This window comes from Henckelia pumila, chromosome 3 (assembly GCF_033568475.1).
Source record: "Henckelia pumila isolate YLH828 chromosome 3, ASM3356847v2, whole genome shotgun sequence".
In the NCBI taxonomy this organism is placed as follows: Eukaryota; Viridiplantae; Streptophyta; class Magnoliopsida; order Lamiales; family Gesneriaceae; genus Henckelia; species Henckelia pumila.
Genome location: NC_133122.1, coordinates 124,767,549 through 124,791,540, shown reverse-complemented (window position 1 = coordinate 124,791,540; position 23,992 = coordinate 124,767,549). Strand labels below are relative to the sequence as shown.

General features: G+C 38.7%; 2 protein-coding genes across 2 annotated transcripts; one reads left to right on the top strand and one right to left on the bottom strand.

The window, feature by feature from the left end:
* Positions 1-16,666: 16,666 nt before the first annotated feature.
* LOC140887584 (uncharacterized) lies at positions 16,667-18,638 on the top strand. Its single transcript, XM_073294920.1, has 4 exons — positions 16,667-16,745; positions 16,827-16,915; positions 17,273-17,381; positions 17,805-18,638. The coding sequence occupies exons 2-4, from the start codon at positions 16,835-16,837 to the stop codon at positions 18,377-18,379; spliced, it is 765 nt and encodes a 254-aa protein (XP_073151021.1). The 5' UTR covers positions 16,667-16,745; positions 16,827-16,834; the 3' UTR covers positions 18,380-18,638.
* Positions 18,639-18,652: 14 nt separating this feature from the next.
* On the bottom strand, positions 18,653-22,398 carry LOC140887583 (uncharacterized). Its single transcript, XM_073294919.1, has 3 exons — positions 22,108-22,398; positions 19,387-21,515; positions 18,653-19,293 (listed from the first exon to the last, which is right to left on the bottom strand). The coding sequence occupies exons 2-3, from the start codon at positions 21,475-21,477 to the stop codon at positions 19,009-19,011; spliced, it is 2,376 nt and encodes a 791-aa protein (XP_073151020.1). The 5' UTR covers positions 21,478-21,515; positions 22,108-22,398; the 3' UTR covers positions 18,653-19,008.
* Positions 22,399-23,992: the final 1,594 nt, after the last annotated feature.

Here is a 23,992-nt window from a genome sequence, read left to right as displayed (position 1 = left end):
GAAAACTAGCCCAGAATTGGCAGATCTGCCAGTGGTTAGTGAGTTTGCTGATGTCTTTCCAGATAAAATTCCAGGATTACCTCCAGCTCGGGAGATAGACTTCAGTATTGAATTGATGCCAGGTACGTTACCGATTTCTAAAGCACCTTACAGAATGGCACCAATAGAGTTGAAAGAATTAAAAGAACAACTTGAAGATCTTTTAGCAAAAGGGTACATTAGACCAAGTGTTTCACCCTGGGGCGCTCCGGTTCTATTTGTACGAAAGAAAGACGGTTCAATGAGACTTTGCATTGACTACCGGCAATTGAACAAGGCGACGGTAAAGAATAAATATACATTGCCTAGAATAGATTATTTGTTTGATCAGTTGCAGGGTTCCTCAGTATATTCCAAGATTGATTTAAGGTCCGGATATCATCAGTTAAGAGTTCGGGATGAAGATATATCGAAGACTGCATTCAGAACGAGGTATGGTCATTTTGAGTTCATTGTTATGCCGTTTGGTCTGACGAATGCTCCAGCAGTATTTATGGGTCTTATGAATATAGTATTTCAGAAATATCTCGATGACTTTGTTATTATTTTTATTGAAGATATTCTGATTTATTCTAAGAATCTGTGTGATCATGCCGAGCATCTCAGAATTATTTTAAAGACTTTGAGAACAGAAAAGTTGTATGCCAAACTGTCAAAGTGTGAATTCTGGTTGAAGAAAGTGGTCTTCCTTGGGCATATTATATCCGGAGATGGGATTTCTGTTGATCCTAGCAAAGTTGAAGCGGTGATCAGTTGGCCTAGACCGACATCTGTACCAGAGATACGGAGTTTTATGGGCTTAGCAGGTTATTATCGCAGATTTATTAAAGATTTCTCCAGTATTTCCAAGCCTATTACTCAGTTAACTCAGAAGAATGCACCGTATGTCTGGACTGAAGCATGTGAAGCCAGTTTCCTTGAGTTGAAGAAGAGATTGACGAGTGCACCAGTTTTGACTATTCCTTCAGGTACTGGTGATTTTACTGTATATTGTGATGCTTCTCACAGGGGATTAGGTTGTGTGCTTATGCAGCGAGGACATGTCATTGCTTATGCCTCGAGACAGCTGAAACCACACGAGACCAGATATCCTATCCATGATCTGGAACTTGCAGCCATCGTATTTGCATTGAAGATATGGCGACATTATCTATACGGTGAGAAATTTGAGATTTATTCTGACCATAACAGTTTGAAATATCTATTTTCACAGTCTGAGCTGAATATGAGGCAACGAAGATGGCTAGATTTACTGAAAGATTTTGATTGTGAGATTAAATATTATCCGGGAAAGTCCAATGCAGCTGCAGATGCCTTAAGTAGAAAGGTATGTGCCTTATCCTTATCTACGATAGGTATCACTAAATTGGTAGAATATTGTTGTGTTTCTGGATTGATATTTGAAACAGATATGAAGTTTATCAGAATTTGTGCACTTCAAGCTGAGCCAGAATTGTTGGTTAGAATCAAAGAAGCACAGAGAAATGATCAAGTATTCAAAAGTCCGTTGACATGGTCAGATCAGGGCATCAGTCTGAATACAAGATACAGTGTTCATCCTGGTGGCAGAAAAATGTACAATGATTTGAAAACTCAGTATTGGTGGAAACAGATGAAATATGATGTTACAGAGTTTGTATCTCGTTGTCTGAATTGCCAGCAGGTAAAGGCTGAAAGAAAGAAACCAGGTGGTTTATTGCATAGCTTACCTATTCCAGAATGGAAGTGGGATCATATTTCTATGGATTTTGTAATGAAGCTACCGCGTTCATCCAGAGGTTGTGATGCTGTTTGGGTAGTTATCGACAGATTGACGAAATCAGCCTGTTTTATTCCGTACAAAATGACATACAGACACGATCAGATGGCAGAGATTTATGTCAGAGAAGTGGTAAGATTACATGATGTGCCTAAATCTATCGTTTCAGATCGAGACCCTAGATTTACATCGCACTTTTGGCACAGCTTGCAACAAGCTCTTGGTACTCGATTGCATTTGAGTACTGCATATCATCCTCAGATTGACGGAAAGTCAGAGCGGACTATCCAGACACTCGAGGATATGCTTAGAGCTGTAGTGCTAGATTTTGGCACTAGTTGGCAAGATTCATTACCATTTGTGGAGTTCTCGTACAATAACAGCTACCAGACTAGTATTGAGATGGCTCCATTTGAAGCATTGTATGGAAAGAAATGCAGATCTCCTCTTTATTGGGATGATATTTCAGAGAAACCTGATATTGGGCAAGATATGATCCGAGAGATGACCGAGAAAGTAAGACTGATTCAGAAAATAATGAAGATAGCACAAGATCGACAAGCCAAGTATGAAAATGTCAGACGCAGGCCTTTGTGTTTTGAACAGGGGGACAGAGTGTTCTTGAAGATCTCACCTTTCAGAGGCACTGTCAGATTCGGCAAGAGAGGGAAGTTATCTCCACGATTTATCGGTCCTTACGAAATTCTTCAGAAGATAGGCAATCTTGCCTATAGACTTGCTCTTCCTTCAGCTCTTTCTGGAATACATGATGTCTTTCATGTTTCTATGCTGTGAAAGTATCAGCCTGATATTTCTCATGTTCTCCAGCCAAATGAAGCAGAATTAGATGAGACTCTGAGTTACTTTGAGAAGCCGATACAGATACTTGATCAGAAAGAAAAACAACTCAGAAACAAGACTATTTTCCCTTGTGAAAGTTCAGTGGAGTAGACATGGAGTTGAAGAAGCAACTTGGGAAGTCGAATCAGATATGAGACAACGCTTTCCAGAGCTATTTCACTGATGTGAGTTCTTATTCAGTATTTCTGTTATTTCCTTATCTTATATGTGTATAGACTGCATGCGATTTCGAGGACGAAATTATATCTTAGAGGGGGAGAATTGTAAGGCCCGAGATTATTTAATTTTAATTCGAGAATATTTAATTTGAGAATTTTTTGAGTTTAGATTTAAATTCTAATATTCTTAAATTATTTAGGATTGAAATTGAATTAAATAGAAGTTTCAAGGGTCAATTTGCAAATAGTGAAGAGTTGAAGGGATAAAGTGCAATTATAGATTTTTTAGTGGGACACTTGTCTACACATGCATATTCACGTGTATTACCACCATTTTGCATCAGATTTATCAGATTATTCAGTCAAGAAACCGAGAGCTATCTTCTTCCTTGCAAATTTCATCTTAAATCTTCAATATCTCAAGATCCGTCCGATCGAATTAAATTCCGGGCATAGTTCTGCGATCCTTGAAAGACGAGCTTTGATTTGGTGTAAGTATCTTTATGATTCAGCATATTTCAAAATTGAGATGATAAGGAACTCAGAATTTGAGTATGAATATGTGTTCTTGAGATTCTATGTGTGGTATTATCGCAATCGGGTCGAAGATTGGATGCCGTTTCTATTTCTTATGAATTTTTCAGCATGTATTTCGAAATGGTAGCTGCTGATATGCTGGTATATTGATGTATTTTGGCTGGTATATCATGTATTTGAAGTAGATATGAATGATAGATTGGTTGGATTTCAGTTTCGGTTACCGATTCCGTACCGTTATGCCGTCGGTTTGAAAAATGATTAAGTTTGAGTCTAGATTGTTTGAGCTGAGTATGATGTGAGTTCTTGCTGATGTTCTTAGACATGTTTGATGTATTTTCAGATTGAAAACAGGGGACTTCAAGTTAAGAATCACGACTTCGAAACCAATCGACGGAAGAACAAGGTTTGTGACTTGTTAGCCTTGAAGATTGAGAAGAGAATGAGCAGATTTTGATTGTGTTCTTGTTGTGCAGCTATATCAGATTTGAAGAGGTTTGAAACCAAGTTTGAAAGGTATAAGATAACCTTTGAATAAGGGCTTGTACATTCAAGAGATTTTGCTTGAATGCCCTTTCAAAACCACATACTATGTGCTTATATGGGTTGTATTTGCACATTTACTTGTTTGTTTGACTTAGCTTGTTATTAGTTGGCTTTTACTCTTATGCTTCTAGATTTTGATGCATTCATCTTGAGCCAACAACCCTTTGAGATTTGAAATGGCAGATTCACCAAAAGAATACGGATGTTTGGATATATATAAAGGAACCTAGGAGATAGATCAACTCCTATGGTTAGAAACTTGATATAGTATGCCAAATGTTGGAGAACGCGGCGATCAGATCAATCAGAATTGATACCCGGTGCAGCGGAAGTTTAAAAATTTTATATGGAACGATTCCATATTGGGTATCAAAACTTTTACGATTAAATTGTGTGTGTAAAAATTAAATAACGATTATAAATTTTTACCTTCAATCTCGAATCGAGATTTTGGACACCAACAGATTGCTCTGCTCTTGTTGTATATCCCTGGAACTGATGGACGAACTGTTTTTCAATCAGGTCCACGAACGGATATATAATCCCTCTGATAGATTGCACTAGAAAATCTATCAGAAGTTTCTACGAAGAGATTAACGAATTTGATCCGTTAAACCAGACTGTAATTCAAAATTCACAGACTGGATTTTGCCGAGCAGAGGGGGAAAGGGGGGCGGCCACTACTGAGAGAAAAACACTAGGTTTTCGAAAATTTGTGACCTGTTGTGTCTAATTTCTGTACTGCAATAACTTATTTATAATGTAGGCCACTAACAGCTTAGGGCCCATTAGTCATAAGTTCAAGCCCGACAAGCAAAGCCCGCATGTTCAGAAATTAATATAAAATTCATCGTGACTCCGATTGATAAACCGATTTCACCAATGTGCACAGAAACCATTTCTGCACCTTTTAAAGTCAAGATAAATTTTTTTGAATCCGAATTCAGTGATTTCCAAAAATGCCCATCCCTATGTCATTTTAGGAAATCTTACTCCTCTACTCTTAAATAAGAAGTCCAACTTCTTTGTTCATTAAATTTAACTCTTTAAATTTAACTATCTCAACGGGATTAAAAATCCATTACTCTGTGTGACCCTCAATGGTTCAGGGATACAGCTAGCCGTGGGCTCACAACTCCTTGTGACTCGGAACAACAATTTCCGACTTGCCCATCGAATCATGGTAAGAACGCCTAGCAACATCACCCCATGATTCCCTAGGTATCACTGATAGTGCCTGCAAGAACCAATAGATTTAGGTTAGCGTACAGTACGGTCCCTTCATCCATATATCCCGATCGAATCAACAACCATTGGTATATCGAGAGTCGTTCGAGATTCGATAACTATGCAATACATCTTGAAGATCAAATAGTGACATCGCATGTGTTACTAAGAAACCATTTCTTAAAACACATCATGTACTCTGGCCAGAGATTCGTCACACTAATATCTCCTCAGATCGCATAGGATATCCACACTCGCAAGTATGTGGTGAATCCTTGACAACAAAGCATCGACTCCTATATGTGTTGTAACTGTACCCAATCCCGACACCTGATGACCCCAATAGAGTCGGTAAACGAGTCAAAGCACAGTACTAGCATATAGAGTCTCAATGATGTTTCAAGTAGTAAGGACTAATGGTGTACAACCAAAACCGCGGACTTTAATCCACTCGATAAGTGATAACCACTTGGAAAGTCCGGATAGGGTAGTTCGATCATTCATCGTATGAATATCCATTTGCATGCTTCGAACATCTCTATGTTCCCTACCAATGAAACGTGGTACTCTGCATCGCAAATGCTAGTCTCAAACTCGAGCGATCCTTATCCTTATTATCGGACGGCTCAATCGACTAGGAACAGTTTAGAATATACAGTGACTATAAGATGTGTTTCATGATAGACATCTCCATGTTCTACCACATCTTACATACACTATAGTATATTCAAGGTCTTTATCAAAACAACAATAGTATATCACAATATAACAATATGAAGAAAGATAAAGTCATTGCCATTAATAAAAGTGTAAATTATATTAAACAAAAGATTGTTTATACAAAGAGTCATCAAAGCCCTTAGCTACAAGTTGGCTCACTGGGCACCCACTCTTTCAATCTCCCACTTGCCCTATAGCCAACTAGTCATACTACGTAGACCCATTGCTTCGCGATGTTTGTCAAATAATGGTCCTGGCAAGGGCTTAGTAAGTGGATCAGCGTTATTGTCTGCAGAGGCCACTCTTTCGACAGTGATGTCTCCTCTTTCCACAATCTCCCGGATGATGTGGTATTTCCTCAGTACGTGTTTGGATCTTTGATGAGACCTTGGTTCCTTTGCCTGAGCAACGGCACCCGTGTTGTCACAGTACACCGGGACTGGACCAACAACTTCAGGAATTACGCCCAACTCTTGGACGAAATTCCTCATCCAAACGGCCTCTTTAGCAGCAGCTGATGCTGCAATGTATTCTGCCTCAGTGGTGGAATCTGCTGTGGTGTCCTGCTTGGAACTCTTCCAAGAGACAGCACCGCCATTGAGCATGAACACAAATCCAGAGGTTGACTTCGAGTCATCCACGTCACTTTGGAAGCTAGAGTCGGTATAGCCTTTCAATTTTAGTTCTCATCCTCCATATACCATGAACATATTCTTAGTCCTTCGTAAGTACTTAAGAATGTCCTTCACGGCTTTCCAATGCATTTGACCGGGATTAGCTTGATATCTGCTCGTGACACTCAGAGCAAATGCTACATCCGGTCTGGTAGATATCATCCCATACATGATACCTATGGCTGACGCATATGGTACATGTGTCATTTTCTCTATCTCTTCATCCGTCTTGGGACACATAGACTTGGATAGAGAAACTCCATGACACATGGGTAGATGTCCTCTCTTGGACCCATCCATTGAAAACCGTTTCAATATGGTGTCGATGTAGGTTGATTGAGTGAGTCCTATCATTCTCTTAGATCTATCTCTATAGATCTGTATCCCTAGAATATAGGATGCCTCACCCAAATCCTTCATCGAGAATCTACCTGATAACCATATCTTTGTTGACTGCAACATCCCTACGTCATTCCCAATGAGTAGGATGTCATCAACATAAAGTACTAAGAATGTCACAGCATCCTTAACTACTTTCTTGTACACGCATGGTTCCTCCGGGTTCTTGATGAAACCAAAATCCTTTATTGTTTCATCAAATTTCTGGTTCCAACTTCTTGATGCTTGTTTTAGACCATAGATTGATCTCTGAAGCTTGCATACCTTATGCTCGCTTCCCATGGATGTGTATCCCTCAGGCTGCATCATATAGATTTCTTCCTTAATGTCTCCATTAAGAAAAGCAGTCTTCACATCCATTTGTCATATCTCATAGTCATACCAAGCAGCTATGGCAATAAGGATTCTTATGGACTTGAACATTGCAACTGGTGAAAAGGTTTCATCATAGTCAACTCCTTGTCTTTGAGTATAACCTTTCGCCACCAATCACGCCTTGTAGGTCAATCCCTTACCATCAGGCCCAAGCTTTCTCTTGTAGATCCATTTACACCCTATTGGAACAATTCCATCGGGAGGATCTACTAAAGACCAAACTTGGTTTGTATGCATCGAATCTATTTCCGACTGCATAGCTTCAAGCCATAAATTTGAATCCGCATCAGAAATTGCTTCCTTGAAGTTTCTTGGATCACATCCAACATCGGGTTCATCTTGATCCCCTTCAAGAAGAAGACCATATCGAATAGGAGGTCTAGAAGTCCTCTCGGATCTTCTAGGTACAGGCGTGTCTATCAATGGTTCCTGAGGTGTAGGATCGTTATTTTGTATTTCGGTTTCTTCTCGAATTTCTTCGAGTTCCATCATCTCGCCTTTCTTATCCAATAAGAACTCCTTCTCCAAGAAGGTGGCATTCCTTGAAACAAACACTTTGGTTTCATCAGGATAATAGAAATAATATCCGATTGAATTCTTCGGATACCCTACAAAATAACATAAGCTGGATCGACTATCCAACTTATCTCCCACTGTCCGCTTCACGTAAGCAGGACATCCTCAAATCCTCAAGTACGAATACTTAGGAGCTTTGCCATTCCATAACTCGTATGGTGTTTTGTCCACTGCTTTAGTGTGGACGTTGTTCAACAACAATACCGCCGTTTCAAGTGCATAGCCCCAAAACGAAGGTGGAAGCTCAGTGAAGCTCATCATGGATCGAACCATGTCCAACAAAGTTCGATTACGACGCTCCGATACACCATTAAGCTGTGGTGTCATAGGAGGAGTCCACTGAGAGAGAATCCCATTCTCTTTTAGATAGTCCAAAAACTCGGTACTTAAGTATTCTCCACCTCGATCCGATCGAAGTGCTTTAATACTTTTACCTAGCTTGTTTTCTACTTCAGCCTTGAATTCTTTGAACTTTTCAAACGCTTCAGACTTATATTTCATTAAATATAAATACCCATACCTCGAATAATCATCAGTAAAGGTAATGAAGTAGGTGTGGCCATATTGAGTACCAACTCTAAATGGACCACAAACATCTGTATGGATCAAATCCAACAGATTTTGACTACGCTCAGGTTTCCCCTTAAAAGAAGATTTAGTCATTTTTCCTTTTAGGCAGGATTCACAAGTAGGTAGAGAGTTAATATCAGACATATCAAACATGCCCTCTCCCACTAGCTTGTTCATCCTCCTTGAGGAAATATGACCTAGTCTAGCGTGCCAAAGGTTTGCCGGGTTTTGGCTATCGATTTTCCTTTTGTTTGTTGTTGTCGGTTTATCAACATAATTTATTGGAACGTCTTTTAGTTTTAAGTTGTATAGATCGTTTTCAAGTTGTCCATTTCCAATCAAACATTCATTCTTGTAAATATTGCAAATCCCATTCACAAAATTGCAAGAATAACCATCTCTATCAAGCATAGAAATAGAAATAATGTTTTTAATCAAATCTGGAACAAATAAAACATCTCTCAAAAGTAACTTAAAACCGTTCTGCAAAAATAAATAAACATCTCCCACAGCTTTTGCTTCAACTCTGGAACCATTTCCGAGCCTCAGCTGGGTCTCACCCATTCTAAGCCTGCGACTTCTTGTCATCACCTGCAAATCATTGCAAATGTGAGATCCACATCCGGTATCCAATACCCAAGAAGTAGTATTAAGTAAAACATTTATTTCAATATAGAACATACCCTTCGCAGTTCGCAACTGCTCTAGATATTCCTTGCAGTTACGCTTCCAATGACCGGGCTTCTTGCAGTAATGGCAAACATCCTTGGATTTTTCCATGTTTGAAGCCTTTGTCTTGTACTTCTTCTCGGATTCGATTTTCTTGGGTGGGGCAGAACGTTTCTTACCCTTTGTACTTGGCCCCTTCTTAGCAGAAGAAGAGGAGCCCACAAAGAAAGCCGGTTTATCCTTCTTTAATGTGGATTCATATGTCACAAGCATATTGACCATCTCTTCAAGGGAGGCCTCTATCTTGTTCATATTGAAATTCACCACAAATCCGTCAAACGAAGAAGGAAGAGACAGAAGTAGTAAGTCCACGTTGAGTTCATGCTCCAACACCAAATCAAGGGTTACCAACTTCTGTATGAGCCAAATCACTCGTACCCCATGATCACGGACCGAAGTCCCTTCACGCATGCGACACGTCATTAGCTCCTTTACAGTAGCGAACCTTTCAGCCCTCGATTGAGCCCCAAAAAGTTCCTTGAGTTGTACGTGAATGTCAGCAGCATTCACGGTGTCCTCAAATCGCCTCTGGAGTTCATCAGACATCGAGGCTTGCATATAGCATTTGGCCTTGATATCATGGTCCCACCATGTATCAAGTTTGGCTAACTCTTCCGGACTTATGTCAGCTGGTGCTTCCTTCGAAGGAGATTTTTCTAACACGTAGAGCATCTTCTCCTAAGTCAAGACAATCTTCAACTTACGGAACCATTCCGTATAGTTTGCGCCAGTCAACTTATTTTGTTCGAGGATCGAGAAAAGTGGATTACGCGAATTCATCTTATGAAATACTGAAAAGAAACAGACAAATATCAGTGATTGTTTAAGCAATTTACTAAGACATAAAATAGGCGAAATTTATTTTATGAATCTCACTCCCACTATTTTAACGATTTCACTACCCTCTAGTGAAAACGGGAAACTGTTTTCTTTAGTGAGAACATGGAGTCCAATTGACAAACTATGGTCCCGAATAATATCAGCCAACCATAATTTTCAAAAGGTAGAGCCCAATTGCTTCCAAAGCAACCTCCACGTTTTTACCTCATGTCCAATAAGGGCCCAATAATATGACGCCGTTTATTGTGACATGTCAAGATGACCCATCAATATTAAGTTGTGATGGACGGTCGCCATGTGGATCCCCCAATAATATGATCCGATCCCATGGGAGTTCCACCCAACTTACAACATGTGTCGATCCAATGTACAGCTTTCCGACGAACGGGTCACCCCAATAATATGAGCCGGACCATATCCGCGGGTAGCATCTCATACATTGATCGTTGATGGAAGGTAGGAACATTTAAACAAATTTAAATTTCCTTTATTTATCTTGATATCAATTTTAAATCATATTTAAAATGAGGGATTTTATTTTTAAAAATTTGTCTCATCATTTTTAAAATTTTGTATGCTTGTCGGATTCACACAATTTTGTCTAAAACATGCATACAACTATAATATCACATATTATATAGGATGATCGATTCCATTTCTAATCGACCCGTGGTTGCCAATCACGAGTCTTAGTCCAATCCTAGGTAATATGCAGTATGCAATGCAATCCTATTACATTGAGCTTCCAATTTACATTTCTTCTGTCTTTATTGTCTGCTGGGCCCACCACCGTCTTCAAATCTTCATCTCCCACTAAATCTAATGTATTTACAATAAATAACAATGACAAGTAGGGGATACATTTTTAAGGGGTGGGAACGGGCCATAAACCAAGCCCACTTTTATTACATATGACAATTCATATTGGGCCATAAACCAGGCCCATTAATAAAACCAACAACAATAAAAACAAATGTAAATTGCTAACATACACCTATAAAATTGGTCATGGCAATCGATCATCCTTATCCAATAACATTTAATTCAAAATTAATTTATTGGATAACATGTAATGGCAATTTAAATTTAAAAGGATAAAATCATATTTCATATATAAAATCTTATTTTACATACAAAATCATATTTTATCTTTTTATCAAATAAAATAATATTTTATCTATAAAATCCAATTTTATACATAAAATCATATTTTACTCAATATATCCATAAGATCATATCTTATCATCAATTGTACCAAAAATAATTAATTTTAAAATTCAATTTAACGGATAAAATATTTAAATTTTCCAAAAATTCAAATTTATCCAAAAATCAATTTTAAAATTTTTGGACTCGAACAATTCGATCCGACGCCTCGTGGACCAATCAAAAACAATTTTCGATCGGACCAAAAATAGAATTTTAACATATTAAAATTTAATTTTAAAATTAAAAATTAATTTTTCCCGCGGGCCGCCCGGGACATTCCTGGGCTGCCCGCGCTCGCTGCCCGGGTTTTGCCCGAAATTTTTTTTTTATTATTTTTAAAATATTTATTTTGTTTCAAAAACCGAGGCTTAAAAATTTTTGTACAATCGATTAATTTAATCGCTTGATCTGAGCAACCTGGCTCTGATACCACTGTTGGAGAACGCGACGATCAGATCAATCAGAATTGATACCAGGTGCAGCGGAAGTTTAAAAATTTTATATGGAACGATTCCATATTGGGTATCAAAACTTTTACGATTAAATTGTGTGTGTAAAAATTAAATAACGATTATAAATTTTTACCTTCAATCTCGAATCGAGATTTTGGACACCAACATATTGCTCTGCTATTGTTGTATATCCCTGGAACTGATGGACGAACTGTTCTTCAATCAGGTCCACGAACGGATATATAATCCCTCTGATAGATTGCACTAGAAAATCTATCAGAAGTTTCTACGAAGAGATTAACGAATTTGATCCGTTAAACCAGACTGTAATTCAAAATTCACAGACTGGATTTTGCCGAGCAGAGGGGGAAAGGGGGGCGGCCACTACTGAGAGAAAAACACTAGGTTTTCGAAAATTTGTGACCTGTTGTGTCTAATTTCTGTACTGCAATAACTTATTTATAATGTAGGCCACTAACAGCTTAGGGCCCATTAGTCATAAGTTCAAACCCGACAAGCAAAGCCCGCATGTTCAGAAATTAATATAAAATTCATCGTGACTCCGATTGATAAACCGATTTCACCAATGTGCACAGAAACCATTTCTGCACCTTTTAAAGTCAAGATAAATTTTTTTGAATCCGAATTCAGTGATTTTCAAAAATGCCCATCCCTATGTCATTTTAGGAAATCTTACTCCTCTACTCTTAAATAAGAAGTCCAACTTCTTTGTTCATTAAATTTAACTCTTTAAATTTAACTATCTCAACGGGGATTAAAAATCCATTACTCTGTGTGACCCTCAATGGTTCAGGGATACAGCTAGCCGTGGGCTCACAACTCCTTGTGACTCGGAACAACAATTTTTGACTTGCCCATCGAATCATGGTAAGAGCGCCTAGCAACATCGCCCCATGATTCCCTAGGTATCACTGATAGTGCCTGCAAGAACCAATATATTTTGGTTAGCGTACAGTACGGTCCCTTCATCCATATATCCCAATCGAATCAACAACCATTGGTATATCGAGAGTCGTTCGAGATTCGATAACTATGCAATACATCTTGAAGATCAAATAGTGACATCGCATGTGTTACTAAGAAACCATTTCTTAAAATACATCATGTACTCTGGCCAGAGATTCGTCACACTAATATCTCCTCAGATCGCATAGGATATCCACACTCGCAAGTATGTGGTGAATCCTTGACAACAAAGCATCGACTTCTATATGTGTTGTAACTGTACCCAATCTCGACACCTGATGACCCCAATAGAGTCGGTAAACGAGTCAAAGCACAGTACTAGCATATAGAGTCTCAATTATGTTTCAAGTAGTAAGGACTAATGGTGTACAACCAAAACCGCAGACTTTATCCACTCGATAAGTGATAACCACTTGGAAAGTCCGGATAGGGTAGTTCGATCATTCATCGTATGAATATCCATTTGCATGCTTCGAACATCTCTATGTTCCCTACCAATGAAACGTGGTACTCTGCATCGCAAATGCTAGTCTCAAACTCGAGCGATCCTTATCCTTATTATCGGACGGCTCAATCGACTAGGAACAGTTTAGAATATACAGTGACTATAAGATGTGTTTCATGATAGACATCTCCATGTTCTACCACATCTCACATACACTATAGTATATTCAAGGTCTTTATCAAAACAACAATAGTATATCACAATATAACAATATGAAAAAAGATAAAGTCATTGCCATTAATAAAAGTGTAAATTATATTAAACAAAAGATTGTTTATACAAAGAGTCATCAAAGCCCTTAGCTACAAGTTGGCTCACTGGGCACCCACTCATTCACCAAAGTCCGGGAAAAGAGCTCAACGCCACCCCGAAAGGGAGAGTAGGTGGGAGATTTGTTGTGTTCTTCTTCCCCGGGATCCCAAGAACTGATATAGAACTTGATAGCAGATTTTTGAAATCATGCATTGCAATAGATTGGTTTAATGCTTGTTGAGATGTTTATATGAGTATTTCTTTGAACTACATGTTATGCATGATCTAGTTGTTTTATACTGGGATTCAATTCTCACCGGAGATATCCGGCTATTTCTATGTTTGTATGTGTGCATGGGAATAGATGGGGCGAGCACAGGACAAAGAAGATTGTAAAAAGAACGAGAGCAAGAGTAGCATGTGGTGAACTCGGGTTTATGCAGTAGAGTTGATGTCAACCTTTGTATTTAGATATTGTCTATGTTTTGTTATAAACACTTGCATATAAAGACTTGTATGAATGGCAAGAATAAGAACATTTGAGCATATAGATATGTATGTTGTCAAGAACAAGATTATGTAAGATCTTATGGTTGTATGTCAAGTTCCTTGTTTAGTTACTTGGTTAGTTCATGGATTTGCATGTTTTCATCTAGATTTTGATGCTAAATTCATGCTATATATGTTTGTCAATGTTTGAGGATCAAAACAGGGACAAAGACATCATTTTTCAGCTGTTTGGAAGGCAAATCAGAGGGCCAGGCGCGCCCGCCCAGCCCAGAGGCGCGGCCGCGCCTAACCAAGGCACCTTGGGTGCCTTGGACCGAGCCCTATGCGCGCCCGCGCCACATGAGGCGCGCCCGCGCATCAAGGTCTACTAAAAAAAAAAAAAAAAAATTTGTTGATCTTTTGCGACGTGGTTTTGCGTCGCCAAATGTATGGTTTTGCGTCGCCAAATGTCCTGTATTATTTATTTGATTTTTAAGCAGATTAATATTCTGATTGAATATTTCTTGTTATTAATCGCTCTATAAGATGAGATTAGCACCCGAGGTCCCCACAATAAGCCTTTGGCAAAGAGTTTAACAAGAAGATAGCCCGATCTTTCTCATCAACAGTGACATCCAAGTTCTCTAAATCTGATAGCAGCTTTGTAAACTCATATGTATTTTCATCTATGGATTTATTCTCATCCATTTTGAATCCATAGAGCCTTGGTTTCAAGTAGATACTATTGGGAAGCATCTTGGCCATGTGCAGTTGTTCTAGTTTCATCCACATCTCACAAGCAGTCTTCTCCTTCACAACTTTTTTGTGGATTTGATCGCCTAAACTCAAGAAAATTGTGTTTCTTACTTTCTTGAGGATCTCTTCTTCGTTTGTGATTGAATTGGGCATCTTAGTTTCACCCGGCCCTTTAGAGCTTCATCCAGCCCCAAGTTTCCCTGGTGAGCCATCAACTTTTTCCTCCAGGGATTGAAATCGTTTTTCCCATCAAACTTCTTCACCTCAAATCTTGACGTTGGCATTTTGTGAGATTGCCCCTGGCCAGTAGACATTCTTTCAAAAATTCAATTCAAGAACTTCACTTAGGCAGAATATCGAACACCTCTAGAGCGAATCAAGATAAATCCCTCGATCAATGAATAACCAAGCTCTGATACCAATTTGTTAAGATTATTCTCAAGAACAACATACAAGAGATATCATTCAAACAAGGAAGAATGAAGAATGCAGAAAACAGATAACACAACGACGCAAGAATCCACTATAACGAATGAGATCGAGTTGCAAACACACTCACGCAATCTTCACAGAGCTAACAATCGATCAAGCCTAAATGCTATAGATTCTAAATAACAAGAAGAAGATAGCATCAAATTCGATTATAGAGTTCTTGAGTCTCAAATGCTCTGTTACAGAAGAATTATTCAGTGTTTCTCTCAAGGAAGGTGATTGTGATTACTCTCCAATCTATCTAACGAACTAACTGCAACTTCCGCTTATAACTAATGTTTATAAGCCTTCTCCAATCCCATCCGTTAGATGAAAATTAAATAAGATCTATTAATCTCAGCCGTTAATCACTAATTGAGTCAAATTAGTCTTCACATATATATTGTTTTCTTCCTGATTACACACACAATGTGGGAAGAGAGGTTCTGCGCTTTCTTTTCCATGATGTTTCCTCCATCAGTTTCTTCTATTTTCCTCCCATGTTTTTTCTGCCTGACTTAGGCATCGGAGAGGTCACTGGGAAGAATCCCGACGCCCCTAACCGGTTTATTAATGATTTTCAGGTAAATACAGACGGACGAATCACAAAGACGAAGGAAGAAAATTTTGGGATCACATCAAGGCCCACAGTGCAATCGCGCAAACGAAAGCTAAGCTCGAAGCGTGACATAAAATTTGAGTTTGATTATGTGGGAAAAGATCAACATGTTATCCATAGAGAAACTTTTATTTGTTGAATGGTTCCACTCGGCACCTTCAGATCACCAAGGCCGATTTCATCTCTACTCAATGATTATCTCTTGCAATAAACTCACATCCGCCTTTGTACTTAATGCCCCTCCCTCATCATTTGGTAAGAATACGCCCCATGGTAACTGTTTACGTTATACACAAAAGAAGATACCCATCAAACCATATCGGAAAAAATATATCTATTTAACATTTTCGTTGATTATAAAAATGATCAACATAAAAAAAAAAAAAAAAATCAAAATTGATCGATTGATTTGTCGAAATAAACGTGTCAGGGTTAAATAACTTAAGGTTGTGTTTGGATTGAAGTATTTCAAATCCATGAATTTCGATTATAATTTTAGTGTTAACCATGAAACATAGAAAAATCTCAAATTCATAGCTTAATTATTTACACATTACTTAGATGGATTAAAAAGGATTCTAAATCACCACTTTATTGGATGAACTTAAAATTCATCCTAACTATCATGAATTACCATATAAACATAAAAGAAGTGGATTTGATGTTTGTGGTGCTACTTCTCTAAACAACAAAATTGTATTTGAAATCCATTGATTTGAAATACTTCCATTCAAGGCTAAATTTAATTTTGCAAGTTCTACTCAACAAAGTTGGATTTCTGGTTCGGATCAAGAGCAAAAATGAATCAAGCCCATCAGTACAGCCCAAACATTATGCAAGCCCATCATTACAGCCCAAACATTAGGCAAATTTTCCCCCATTGCTCTACCCTACCATTCCTAGGCAAGTTGTTTTTCTTGCCTGCCAATCGAACCAACTCGGAGCTCTCCCTTATCAATCACGTCGAAAACCAAATCCTATTTTTTTGTCGGTTCGTGAATTTTTCCCTCAATTTTGTATTCATCACTCGATTTTATGCTGTTTGATTCTGATTTTTTTGTTTGATTTTTTCCCAGCTGGTGAGATGCTTTCTGCAGTGGAGGCGTCGAGTCTTTCTGCTGTCTCGTTAAATCCTCGAATCAACAGACCAAGTTTCTTCAACCATGTAATTGATGTTCTAACGCTTTCATTTGAGTAATGTTCGCTGTTATTAGATCCTACAATGAGCTTTAGTCTGCTGAGTTTCGAGTTTTGAATGGGAATTCTTTGATTTTGTAGTTAGCGTTTGAATTATGTACATAGTATGTGGAAAAAAGTTATACTTTCATTGATTGCAGCTAATTGCTTTTGTTTCTTAATCCCTTCGAAACCATTTAGTTGAATAATTTGAGTTACATTATTTTCGTTTTTTCTAGAAGCCAGATTCTGCTTTAGTGAAAATACTTAGTTTAGTTTTTAAGTATTTGTTTATTTTTAGGAAGTGATGTTTCAAATTGCAATTGTAATGGTTTTATTGTTATAGGTAATGCTCGATACTGGAGAACGGAACTTCTTGTGTTCTCACAAGCAATGCAATTTATTCATGGATGCAAATTTTGGAGTGGGAGCTAGAATTTCACCCGCTTGCAGTGGTAAATTTGTGGAATTACTACCCTTAGCTGTATTATTTCTCACCCTGAAGTTCAAGCGCACAAGATGCTGAACTCAACTAATAGGGAACTCAACTAATAGGGTTGTGTTTGGCTCAAATCATATTTTGAATACCTCGCAAGCTTTATAAATTTAAATCCAATTCAAACTTATCGGTAGCACTGGAAAGCTTTGGAGCTCCTATAATTTTGCAATTACCTAGGGCATTGGCTTAAATAGAAATACCATGTTATCCTTGGTCCATATGTTGTTTTTGCTGCGTCCCTAGTGCATCGGCTAAATTATAAATACCAGGTTATCCTTGGTTGATGTGTTATATATTTTCCACTTTATCCTTGTTTTAAGTTGTTTTCTTTCTTCTTTTAGCTTAAATATATATCTAATTCTTTACTTGTTCAGAACAGCACCTTTCCTGAAATCTTCAAGATCACGCTCATTGATATCATGTCAAGTCACAAGAGAGGAATCTGGTGGAACCTTGAGTGGGGAAAGCATCTTACTAAATGAGCAGACATTAGAGCGAGAATTGAAGGTTGCTATTGATCAAGAGAACTACGCTCAAGCCGCAAAACTCAGGGATAGCCTTCGACTTCTCCAGGAAGACAGCAAGGCTGCGGTATTAGCAGCAAATGCTAGATTTTACAATTCGTTCAGAAATGGCGATTTGGCTGCAATGCAAGCTCTCTGGTCAAAAGGCGAGCACGTGTGCGTCGTACATCCTGGTGTAAGTGGCATATCTGGTTATGACCTTGTGATGGGGAGCTGGGAATTTGTATGGGCAGACTATGAATTCCCACTAGAAATTGAGACGAAGGACGTTCAGGTCCATGTCAGAGGCGATGTAGGGTATGTTACGTGCATCGAAATGGTTAAAACAAAAGGCAGCAGCTGGGGAAGACATTTTACGTCGAATGTCTTTGAGAAGGTTAAGGGCCAATGGCACATTTGTATTCACCATGCATCCTATGTCGACCTGTAATCGAGAGCAGCATATCCAAATACGCTTCTGGTTCTACTTTAAATGTGATACTAGGTGTAAAACTTAAATCTTTTTGTTGTTTGTCAGGATCTATATTCGGTCACGTTTTGGTGTTAGGTTTTACTGCTGAATGTCTGAATGTTCGATCTCTCGACTCAGCAAGCTTTAAATTATAATAATATATTTTCTTTTGGCAAGTGGCTCGAGTATTTTTTTGTAATGTCGAGGAGTTGTACAACCATGTCATGATTAAAAATTTGTCTTCGATGGATGCCCTGGAGATTGATCATACCCCAAGCGTTGAATGTACATCGTTTTGTTAAGAAGCTAGTGATCGGCAATGACTCTATACCAACCCGACCGATAACGATTAACATCACCACGCAGAACTTTACAGAGGGGACACAGGTGACACAAGATCATATAGATCATACACCATTTCTACATTAGCCGATCCCTTAACACTCTACAGGAAAAAAAATATAGCATCATTCTTGGTTCTCCATCATTTACACTTGATCGGAATCGATCTAATGTCCAATGCCAACTACACTCTCTTCGAGAGCTAGAACTGGCCTCACATATTCAAAAAAACAAATATCTAAATGCTGGTTTCTTGGTTCATCTCATCAGATCCTTCCAACCGGTGACAAGGGCGGACATGTGGAATACTCTGCAGGCCGTGGCTCTTGGAATGTCGAAGTTTTCATGTCAGCAGTTCCCATATTAAGTTCTGGGATGAATTCTGTGTCTGAATGCTCATCCAAGATTTTATAGAACTTACGACAGGTTACAGATGCTACACATGTGGCAAATGCCTCTAAAAGAGAAATTGATGCATCGAATGCAACAGAGTAAAATCCATTGCCAACTGGCTCCAATGTGAGAACAGGCTTGCTATTGTTCTGTCCCTCCTGTCAGATGTTTAAAATTCAATCCAAATATTAACGTACCGAGTTCAGACATAAGAGGTAAAGTAGTGACATGAATCATTGTAAAACTTTTACCTGCACGAAAAAATTAACAAGATCAGTAGAAGACTTGGAAATTGATTGTTTCATGATCTTGCAACGATTATCATGGTGGCTAGTAAGGACTCGAAGCTTGCAGGCGATATCCCACCCTCCACAATCACATGCTCCACAAGATCTCCATCGGCTAATTAATGGCCATGGTGCACCTTTAATGGGTGTACCATGAACACCACTTGGAAGGATGACTACTGTACTATCAGAAATTTCATTTTCTTGTGTGTTCCCATTATCAAATCCTTTTGCACTACTCGATGCTTTATCATTACGATTTTTGACTGAGCTCTTCACAACAATGGCTGCAATCTCCTTGTTGGGTAAATCTTCATTGGTTTGCTCGATTATCTCCACTGGATCAACACCATATAAGACACATTCTCTGACAACACATCGACCAGAATCCTCGTCAATGCAAGAGCTTGAAATTTTCATCTGACCTACGGTACCGTAACCAAGACCGCTGGAATCTGTAGCCTTTGATCCTTGGCTCATCCAGTTCATACCCTTTTTCCTAATCTCATGAAGAGAATAGAATGCAAAAACCTTGCAGTTGTCACTCTTTCCGGATTGTGGATACCTATATAAAACAGCTGCAAGCTTGTCAATTCTATTTTCGACCACAAATTTAAAGAAAGGGAGTCCATTCTTCAATGTCAGAAGGAAAAGAGCCTTCAAGGTTGATGTACCAAGCTTCTTATCCTGAGACCGCCCCTTGGTGGCCATATCCCCAGATATCATGGACTGTACGCTTTCGTTTGGTGGATGAACAGTCTTTGATTGAGCTCCTTTGTGCTTCAGCAATGGGTCGAGCAATCTTCTTAAAGGGCTGGACCTCCCTCTGGTTCTAGAGTTCGACATGTCATTATCAAAGTTATCCACATTAGAGGAGATTTCGGGCTTTACAGGTTCAGATTTGGTAGCAGTACGCAGAAGATTCAGCTGTGGAACAGCGAAACTCTCCTTAAAACTAAAATTTCTACTCATTCTCCCAAGGTTAAAACTGAACCGATGAACAGGGGATGGATGCCTTCCTTTACAAGTGGGGTCATTGGAAACATCAGCTCGCGTTTTTTTGGAACCTTCAACTGAAAATGAATGCCTTGTGGTTTTCTCCTGCACTGCTGAACACTTGAAGTCAGAGGGTGCAGTGATGGCAGATTCAGTGGGAACTGTGGAAACAGAAGACTGGAGAAACAAGTGTGAAATACGAGCAGAGAGTTCTCCTGAGTGACACTCTTGAGGAGAAAAGCAAGCAGACAATCTGCTCCCAATTTCTTCACTTATTGGTTCATCAAATGAAGTCCTGGACTCTGTATATTGAGAACTTTCCAAGAAACTTTTCTGCCGGCAAGGGTAGTGTTCTGGTTCTTGAAGCTTAATGTCTTGAAGCTCTGATGGGAAACTTTCAGAGGTTAAGTTCAGTTCACCAGCTCTTGGCTCATTCTTTTGCTCATGAGAATTGATTTTATCATGTGTCAGAGCTGCAACATTGTTTTTTCCCTCATTCAGATGCAAACTGTTTAATGCAGGTGGTTTACTCTGTGACAAGGAATCGAACAGTGAACCATGTGAAATTGGCGGTTTTCCAGGAGATGAACTGGGGTGAAGATCATGTGATGAGGGTAGCTTTCTCAGGTTTGGACTGATTTTAGGAGGTCCTTCTGGTGTAGAAGACAAATTACTGCCAGGCAACGATGTTTTCCCAATATATTTCCCAGGCATGCGTTCATTAAATTTCCATTTCTCCAAACTCTTCCAATCAAGAACTCCAAAATTCAACGCCTTTTCTTGAATGTTCTTTTTCTTCTCCACTCGCTGGAGAAAGCCAGGTAAATTCGAAATGTTCTTAACAAGTTCATCGTTATTATGTGCCATATTCTCTGAAGATTTATCTTGGATCACATGCTTATCACTCACGTTCTGTTTCAACAAGCAACTCGGATCAAGATAAGGTTGGCCAAATGGATGTTCGAAGTTGTGCTCCTCTTGAACTTGCAAACTCTCTCCTGTCCTGGGCAATGAAGGAGTCTTCTCTTTAACCACACTCGACGGTTGTTCTTGTATCATAATATTTCACTGATCTAAATCATGTCCTACACTTCTTCCTGAGAAAAGCAAACCTTATTCAACTTAACATTGTAAACTTCTGAAGATACAATATGGCGAATTACCCTACTGCCAACAGCACATTATTCTTCAAGCTAAATGATTCGGCAGAACAACTTATTTTTAGAAATTAAAGTTAAGAGACATTCACATCCATTTGTAACCAAAATGTGGGACACTTGAGGCAAGAATTGGGCAACTAAGACGGGAAAGAAATGACAGATGCAGGAATCTTTATTTGTTGATCCAGAAAATCACAAACTTCGTTCTGGAACCATATCACACAATGCAATAAGCTTCATGATATCATCGAGTTGTGTTTCAAATCCTAAATCCATAACTGCACAGAATTATCTGACAAGATCCACTAAAAAACACCTAAATCCAAGCACGTTAAAATCTCGAAAATAAAAAAATATCACTCGACGAAAGTTTGCAAATCAATATAAGCAAAGCTAGAATGCACATCACAATAAAAAAACACACAGATCCAAACAATCCAAAGCTCCAAATTTACCTAACTGGGAGCTACAATACAATGCAAGAACTCAAAACAACTCCAAGAAAATCAAGAAAAACCACCGAACCAACCTCCAAGAGACGAGACCAACCGCAAGCCCAAAAAGAAGATACTCAACAAAATGCGGAACCCGCCAACACAATCAACCGAAGCATTTCATATCATGATCAAAATGACAAAACAAAAAGAGAAAAATCACTCGCACACAGAGAAAGGATTCGCGGGAGTGCAAGAGGGCAAGAGAAAAAGCAAGAAATTTCCTTGGAATGGCACGAAACTTGTTCTTGGATACTACAAAATAGCGAAAAGATTACTCCACACGGGTACCTGCAGACAGAGAAAAGACCCGCGAAAAAAATGTACCGCACTGAGGAGTTTGGCTTCGCATGACAGAATCGGACGGGGGGTCGCATTCATGAAGGGAGGTGGTGATGGATCACAGCGGGTTTATGGGCTGATTGGGCCCACTTTTGGACAATACTTCTGTTTGTTGTAGAAATTGTAAAGTAAAATGTGGGCCAGGCCCAGCATGATGACAGTGGCTAACTCACTTTTAGTATCTGGCTGGGAATTTATTTCAGGGGGAGGGCCATTTTGTTTGCAGCAAAGTAGACGGTGGAGTTTATATATTTTTCTTTTTAAAAAAATTGTTTAAAACGTTGCTATATTGTTTTATTTTAATGTAAAATACTATACTATGTTAAGGTGCAATAATTGTTCCTGCTTAGTAGAGCGATCGAACTATGATACTTGGACTGATGTGCGGTTTAAAAGATTTGAGTTGCATCATTATCCCATATATAGTTTTTGGTATAGGGACAAGCGTTCAGTTCTACATACTATCTCCGTCCCAGAAAAATAACTGGAAAAGTAAATTATGTACAAACTTCTCATTTTATCCTTATTTAATGTATTCAAAAAAATGGTTGCACAATTGTTAGGAAACGAAATCGAGATCACTAATCTCCTCAAGAATGAAGATTGAGAGCAGAGAAGAAGAAGAGTTTAGTGAGAGATATTGGTCATCTTTCTTATTGAATGCCCACAATTACAAGTCTTTTTTTATTTTTACAATCAAACAGTTAACTTTTGTTATAACCGTCTACCAACTACTCTTAACAAACTAACTATTATAACAATCTCGTATCATTACATTTTCCCTAAAAAACACCTTGTCCTCATGGTGAAAGTCGGAGTATGTGCTCCAATAGTCGCAAGCTCATCCCAAGAAGTTCCTGTCAATGATAAGTCATTGAACCAATATTTGAGTGATGCATGTGTCCTTTGGCTTCTCTTCTCTTATGTCGGTATTCCTTGTCGTATCATTACCCACCCCATGAAAAAACACCTTGCCCTCAAGGGAAATTGATCAAAAGGGCGTTGACCGTTGCCAAGAATCGATATCTTCCTTCTTCTTCTTTTTTTCCCATCTTACGACCACTGTATCTTCTAATTAAGTCGACCGTGAAGTGAACACCACTTATATATGAAATTATCATTTTAATTGATTGAATTCTATGTATCCTTGAGTTCTGCTCTTGAATATGGGCTTTTCGGAATCGATGAGCAGACATTGTTCCATGAAGTTCAAAAATAGGATCTGTCTTCACCAGCCACGTTACACCCTCCAATTTACCTTTTTTACCTGCTTCTGCAACTCTGACGTGATTCACGGCAAGCCAAATCGCAGCACTCCTTTCATCTTGCGGCCACTCCTGTGCAGCAACTTCCATTGTCACGCTTTTCACCATGGATGACTTCTCCCCGCTGGTTGAATTTTTTCCAGAATCAATAGAAACAACATCATATGGAGGATAACATGTCGAGTTATCGCCAATTGAATGAATATCATCGAAGTCGAGTACCTTCACCACATCTCGAAACTCAATCTGACTCAGGACCTCCTGATGAGAATTAGTACCAAAAAAAAAAAAAACAGTAGGATCCCCACATGAC